General features: G+C 45.7%; 3 protein-coding genes across 3 annotated transcripts in view; 1 reads left to right on the top strand and 2 right to left on the bottom strand.

Moving 5' to 3' along the window:
• SCNM1 (sodium channel modifier 1) overlaps window positions 1-2,465 on the bottom strand; it is a 4,637-nt gene extending 2,172 nt beyond the window's left edge. The window contains exons 1-3 of the mRNA XM_042441236.1: window positions 2,228-2,465; window positions 978-1,048; window positions 292-380 (exon numbers count right to left, since the gene is read on the bottom strand). Coding sequence (XP_042297170.1) covers window positions 292-380; window positions 978-1,048; window positions 2,228-2,278 — 211 coding nt within the window. The 5' untranslated portion in view covers window positions 2,279-2,465. The remainder of the gene's footprint in view (window positions 1-291; window positions 381-977; window positions 1,049-2,227) is intronic.
• Window positions 1-6,926, bottom strand: part of RPRD2 (regulation of nuclear pre-mRNA domain containing 2) — a 206,048-nt gene that overhangs the window by 94,817 nt on the left and 104,305 nt on the right.
• Window positions 2,923-6,894, top strand: LYSMD1 (LysM domain containing 1). The gene is made up of 3 exons (XM_042441241.1): window positions 2,923-3,718; window positions 4,168-4,526; window positions 5,790-6,894. The coding sequence occupies exons 1-3, from the start codon at window positions 3,539-3,541 to the stop codon at window positions 5,959-5,961; spliced, it is 711 nt and encodes a 236-aa protein (XP_042297175.1). The 5' UTR covers window positions 2,923-3,538; the 3' UTR covers window positions 5,962-6,894.

The following is a 6,926-nucleotide window of genomic DNA, read 5'->3' as shown; positions in this document are numbered from 1 at the left end:
CTCCATCTTTTTCATCTGCAAAATGAGTCCATCTTACTTTTGGGTTATGAGAGCAAACAAAACCATTTTGCTTTTCCAAAAAGCAGTGCAGCTTTAAGAACAACATGCAACTGCCAGATAAATTTGTTAGCTAGTTTCAGCAATTCAAAGATTGGGGAATTTATTGTCTTGGACTCCAGCTCCCAAACGCTGGGCTGGATTACAACTCCCATCGCCCCCAGAAGACATATATTTGGGAACAGACGCCCTTGTACAAAATGGAGGTTTGAACCCAAACGTTGACCAACTTACTCATGAGATGTTTCTTTCCAGAACGGTGGACCGTGAGCATGTCAAGAGTGTCGAAGACCGGCCTGTGGAAGCAGACTGTGCAAGCGTATCTGCGAAAGAGTTGGAAGGAACAAAAGGCATCGAGATTAGAACTCAGTACCCAGTTGGGAAGATGGAATATTTCTCTGCATTGCTATGGTACAGTCTTGCCATTTTTTATCAGGATCCCAACACTGTTTGGAATGATGGGAGTTGGAGTCCTACACACCTGGAGTGTGGCTTTGGGCTTCCCCAGAAAAAAGGCAGAAAAGAGAGGTTAAATTCTGGTAAATAAATAATGATAATGATAATATAAATAGCCCCAATTGCATTAGCAGCAAGGATTGTTAATCATATCATCCACAGTAATCACTGTTTGTAATTTCATGTATTAGGAATAAATCACTTTTGGGTGCAAAAATGGGTTCTTAAAAGAATAAATGAATATTGCATATCAAGATAGACAAGTGAAGTGGAACACTTTCGGGACGATGATGTTGCAATGATGATGACGACGGTATCCATCTATCCCTGGGCCCTTCCGCACGACACAATTATAGCACAACCTTTATATATTATAATAAATATAATACATATCAATATAAATATATGAATATAGCAGTGCGGACGGTCCATCTGTGTTAGCAGTCACGCAATTTGTCTCTGACCTGCCATCCCTCAGGAGCAAGGCTTCGTCTTCGGGAATATAATGCGCCAAAAGATCCGCAACTCTTCTTTTCTGGGGCAGGAAAAGAGAAGGAAGGAGCGAAATAATAAAATAAGTAGATTTAATTTAATTTAATTAAGTGGAAGGGAAAAGAATAAAAACACAGATGTTTTTGCTCAAGCAATGAGAGTCAGCCTTTCTTAAGCATCCAATGATGATAATGATAATAATAATTTTATTTATTTTCACCTCGGTTTCACCCCAAAATTGGGTTTAAAAAGCGGCTTATGGTCTAAAAGCCCAGTGCAATTAAAAACCAACAAAAGTGTCAATGAAAATGGGATTAAAATCAGATAAATTGGTCCTTGTTTGCATCGCTTGGTTCAATAATGTGAGTTTTGTGAAACTGCAAACCTGGCACACTTCGGGGGCATTTATTTTAGCCTTAACAACACTTGTTCTCCTATTGGTATATGGTTTAATTTATATACAGGTTGAGAGTCTCCCTTATTAACCTATATCCTTGGGAACCAGAAGTCTTTTGGGTTTTATAATAATTGCAATATGCATCACGAGAAATCTTGGAGACGGGATGCAAAATCTAAGCATGAAATTCATATATTTTGTGCACGAAACAAATAATTATGTGCACAAAACAAAGTCTGGGTGGACATAACTTGAAGGTAATGTTATATAATAATAATAATAATAATAATAATAATAATAAATTATTTATATCTGGCCTTTCCATCAGGATTGAGGCAGTGTACAATAGTAGTAAAAATACAAACAGTAAAAATAAATCCCAATTAAAATCCCTTATAACAGCAAAAAATAACATCCCATTATTAAAACAATCAAATGACACAAACTATTCTATATATATATGGCATTTGTCAATAGCTTTTGTGCATGAAACATTATTTGTGTGCATTGAACCACCAGAAAGCAAAAAATGTCACTTCAAGGGGGACCATTTTTGGGGACCCAGGGCACCCCTGAGCATGTGCAGATGGCTCTAGCATGGGCAGCATTTGCAGAAAGGGAAGGAGCATGGGCATGATGCTCAGGGAGGAGAGCATGTGTAGAGTGCCTTGCTTTGTGTGCCAAAGGGACAAAAGGGAGAGCAAGGCTTGCATTTTGGGGGTGCAACATGCATCTCTGCAAAGGAAGGGACCCCAATGCAATGGGATAATGCATCTGATGCGGCTGGGAACCCCCCCAAAATGAGCCCCCCACTTTCTCACTGACCTTCAAGACATTGAGTTGACTGGGATCGTCTCCTTCCCTCTTGAAAGACATGCTCCAAGACCCCCAAAATCCCAAACACTGCAAAAACAGGGGACACTTAATGCTTCCCCTTTGGCATTGCAAAATGAAAATCCCAGGACTGCAATTCCCAGCATGCACCCCGCACCCAGGCCCTGCCCCAAATTCAAGCCTCCACTTCCCAACAAGCTTTGCAAGGACTACAATTCCCCAAATGCATTTGTTGCAAGGACTACATTGCCCAAACTGAACATTGAACATTGCAAATTAATCAACGTTGCAAAAAAATAATAATTACATTGCAAAATGATAATAACAATAATAATTCAAGGCTGTGTGCTGAGCTTCCCTTGCAAAACCTGCTGGGGCTAGTTTGCAAGCATTATTGTTGCAGATAAACTACAGTTCCCAGGAGGTTTTGCGCGGCAGGGAGGGCGGGGCTTGAGGCGGTTAAAGGCTGGATTCGGTTAAACTGCCCCTGAAAGAAGATTCTGAGGCTGTTGCTCTGCCTTTTCTTGGCCAGGTCAATAGGGGGCTTTGGGAAGCAATTGGCATTTGCAATTGGCAATTGGCAATTGGCAATTTTAATATATATATATATATATATATAGCCCTGGATCTAAGGAGGGAGAAGCCCAAGCGAATCAGAAGCATTTAGAAGGGGGGGGGGAGGGGGGGGTGTCAGATTTTGGGGTCATAGGTTTTTGAGTCCCCCTAAAAGAGCAGGTTTTGCAATGGAGGATTTTGCATGAATTGGGGTGACAGGTGTTTGGGGGGCTGGAGGTCAAAGCTGGAGGGGGCAAAGGAGGTTACATCTTGGTTTGCAAGGTTTGCAAGGGGCTAGATCTTTTTGGAGGGGTGGGATGGGGGTGTCAGCCCTTTGAAATGGACTCTACTTAATTGCAAAGATTGAGGGCAAGAAGTGGGATCAACATTAGTGGAAGGAGTGAGGTCACAGTAGCAGCCTTTCTAGTGGGACATAGGGGGATTTGGGGTGACTTTTTAAGGGGTGGTAGTCTTTATTTTGGGGGGCTCTTAATATGGCCCCTCCATGATTGCAAAGATTGGTGGCAAGAAGTAGGATCTCAATAGCAGTGTCCCTTGTAGCTAAGTTCTTTGGGGTGACTCTTTTGGGGTAGTGGTCTTTTGGGGGGTTAATGGCCCTCACTTGATTGCAAAGATTGGGACCAAGAAGAGGGATCCCAATAAGTGGCAGACGTGGGATCCCAATAGCAGCCTTCCTTTGGGGTGACTTTTTGGAGTGGTGGTCTTTTGGGGGGGATCGTGGAAGGGATGTCTTCTCCTTCCAAGCAAGGGTCCCCCGGTGGGGCCGGCTTGCTACAAGGGAGCCGGACCCGATCCTATGGCAGCCTGGTGACGACGGTGAGCTCGCCGGTGCGGGAGAGACGCATAGAGCACCGCCTCGAACCCGGGGACACTCTCCAAGGGCTGGCGGTCAAGTACGGGGTCACGGTGAGTCTACGTCCGTGGGGGGCATTGGGTACATTCCTGGTTCATTATTCTAAAATCATATTTTGGTATGTGAAATGATGGGATCTGTAGACAAGCAGCTTATGGAGGACCACAAATGGCCCACTCCAATCAAAGAGATGGGACTAGGCCACGACTGTCATCCATGTGGTCGTCCAGAAGTGTGTTGGACTGCAGCTCCCATTAGTCCCAGACACCATTACCCATGTGAAGGACTTTCACTGGGGTCCTGAGCCCCTAACCCCAGCAAATATGGTACTATATGGTACTAGAATCATACTGATGCAACACTTCTTGCCCCAATTTCCGCTGATCCTCCCCACTTTTGTGTAGCTTTCCCTCCATGATTTGTCCAATGAATATGACTTTTTGGAATAAAATAGTTAAGACCCTGGGAGATTGCTTTAACCGCCTTTCCGATCCCCTTCCAGACCGAGCAGATCAAGAGGGCCAACCGGCTCTACACCAACGACTCCATTTTCCTGAAGAAGACACTCTACATCCCGGTGCCGGTTGAACCCGCAACCTTGTCGAACGGGTTGAACCTGGACGAGGAAGAGGACGAGAAGGAGGGAGAAGAGATGGCAGTGATGGGTGCGAAAGTGGAAGAGGAGGCCATTTTCAGCCACCCTGAGACCACCAAGAAGCAGAAGCATCCGCGGAAAAACGGGGCCTCAGGCAGCGTCCCCAAACACGACCTCTCGGCCACGGACTTCCTCTTCAAGTTGGACTCTGAGATCCGCCGGTCGAAGCAGGCCGCCACCAAGAAGCTGCGGGAAGGGGAGGCTGCGTGAGTGTCCCTCGTTTCGCCCCACCATCCCTGCTTGCAAATCCCCACTTACAGTCGCAGGGGTTCTTGTGGTGATGCTGCCTAGGTTTAGGTGGCTCAGGCCAAGTAGCCAAGCTGCGTAAGGGGAACAAATTAATAAGAGTTGACCCTCCACATTTGTGGCTTTGACTATTCATGGTTTCAATTGATATGTTCGCTCTATGAATTTCTAGGCCCTCCAGCACAAATCTGCCCGAAGTTGACCATAGAGTCATGCTGGGGAACCTAGACATTCCTAGAGAAAACACTTCTCTAGACATTTATAAGTCCTTTGTCATGACTTTATGGTCAACATGTGCTGGTTATTGACCATAGAGTTGCACTGGAGGTCTTAGAGATTCCTAGAGAAAACACTTCTCTAGGCATTTGTAGGCGGATGATGGGAGCCATAGTCCCTCCTGCATCCACTCCTGAATTGGAATGCTGAATTGGTTTTTTTCCCTGTGCTTGGAGATGGAATTTAGCAGCCAGTTAGACAAATGATATAAAATAAAAGCACTTTGTGCATGCTCATATGTTGCTGGTCTACAAGGTTGTAGGTCTCAGCCTAGGAAATCACAGCTCCTGCAATCCTTGGATGCTTCTATACCCTCTTTTAAAAAAAATAAAATATATATCTAAAGAGGTTTTTTAAAACGCTGGGGGAGGATGTCTTGCAGTTTCATATCGCAGCCACCAGAGGACGGCGCGGCCACAACGTCGCCCCATCGACCCACAAACCCAAAAACTTTATTTCCTGTGCGTGGTCCGAAGTTCCTTCTGCTTTTGGCAGATTTCGACAGAAGGCCTGCATGGCGTTGGTGCGCATGTATTTAGCAAGTGTCTGGGTTTCAAAATAATTGCCCTTGAAGGGTTGACCTGTTGGGGGAACCTGCCGCAACCCTTCCAGGGTTTACTCTCTTTCTGGCTTTTATATGCAGCTTGGCTGACTTGTCTGATCTCAGAAAAGTGATTTTTGAGGACAGTGGTAGTTATCCCCCCCAAAAAAAGTTACTAAAATAGACGATTATTTTGGAATTCCTCCTAGACAGGAGGTTGAAATGTCCTGGAAAAGGACGATGCTTGGTCACCATGAAACTTTGGGCTGACCTGTCTTGGAAACAGGAAACTGGCCTACATGGAAACTAGGTTATGTTTTCCCAAAGCCAGGCTGCTAGGATTAAGGGCCGGTTCCCAGATACCTAAAACCTGACCTTTGCCTCTTTTCCTCTTCCTCCATTTCAGGACTTCTGGGGACGATCCAGAACGGCATCGCGACACGCTGCCCTCTTCCTCCTATCAGAACGAGCCTTCTCCACGCACCCAGCTAAGGGCCACCCTGGGCCCCGTCCCGCTCACCAAAATCGCCCGCGCAGATGCCATCCGCGACCAAGAGGACGAGATCTTCAAGCTCTGAGGGGGCTTTCTCCGCTGTCCAGCCGTCCCACCTGCCGGTTATTCCCTCTTCTCCCTCTCTGGGACTTCTTTCGGTTAAAGTCTGACTGCTGTTTTTGAGGGTTCTTCCTCTTTGGACCCCCAGCTCCCCTCCCCAAGGAGTAGGTGTCCCTCTGCAAGAAATGTGGCGATGGCGCAGGATGTTACCTTTTCCCATAAAGAGGACACTGCAGAAGATAACACTGTGTCAGAAATATCAGGGTCCAGCTGACCATAACGGCTTGGACCCCCAGTTGGGAAAAACCCCTTCCATGCGTATTTTGAGAGACTTCTTTTGTTCGGCTCTTACGTCCCTTGGTTTCTGTCCCTGTTTTCCCCCGTCCCCTAATATTTATATTTATTGCCTTAAGTGCTTTCTTTCCCATCTCGTTTTGTGTCCCTTTTCCCCTTCCGCATTGCACAATTATAGTGCCATGATCCCACCGCAACTGTACAGTCCTGGAGTTTGCAGTTTGGCAAGTTGTTAGAGGATTTTAAGTACTCCTCCTTACACTGCAAATCCCAGGGTTGCAGAGAAAGGGAAATAGGGAAGCGGAAGCAGAATCGTAGTGCTATAACTGTGCAATACGGAAGGGTCCCTTGTCTGTCTGTCTCCCCAAAAAGCTGAAAAGAAACTTCTTGCAACCCCAGAATAGATATTTTTTGAGTGTGGTAGCCCCAGGAGGGGGAAAGGCTTACATTAAACTGATTAAAATGGGATCTTTTTTTAACCCTTCCGCTTTCAAAGCCTTTTTTTTCAGCAGGTCAGGGAAGAATGGGAGAAAATGTGAGTTGATACAACTTTTGTGTATATCCTCCTGGCTCGATCTGATCCCTTTCTGATCTTCTTGTTCCGGATCCTCCGGCGCTGCTTATACTTCCCAAAAACTGTGATTAAAACAAGGCGTTCCATCAACACTTGCCTCCGTGTGTATGTGTGTCTTTGCC

Source organism: Sceloporus undulatus, chromosome 9, assembly GCF_019175285.1.
Source record: "Sceloporus undulatus isolate JIND9_A2432 ecotype Alabama chromosome 9, SceUnd_v1.1, whole genome shotgun sequence".
Lineage (NCBI taxonomy): Eukaryota > Metazoa > Chordata > Lepidosauria > Squamata > Phrynosomatidae > Sceloporus > Sceloporus undulatus.
This window is presented reverse-complemented; position numbering and strand designations above follow the sequence as displayed.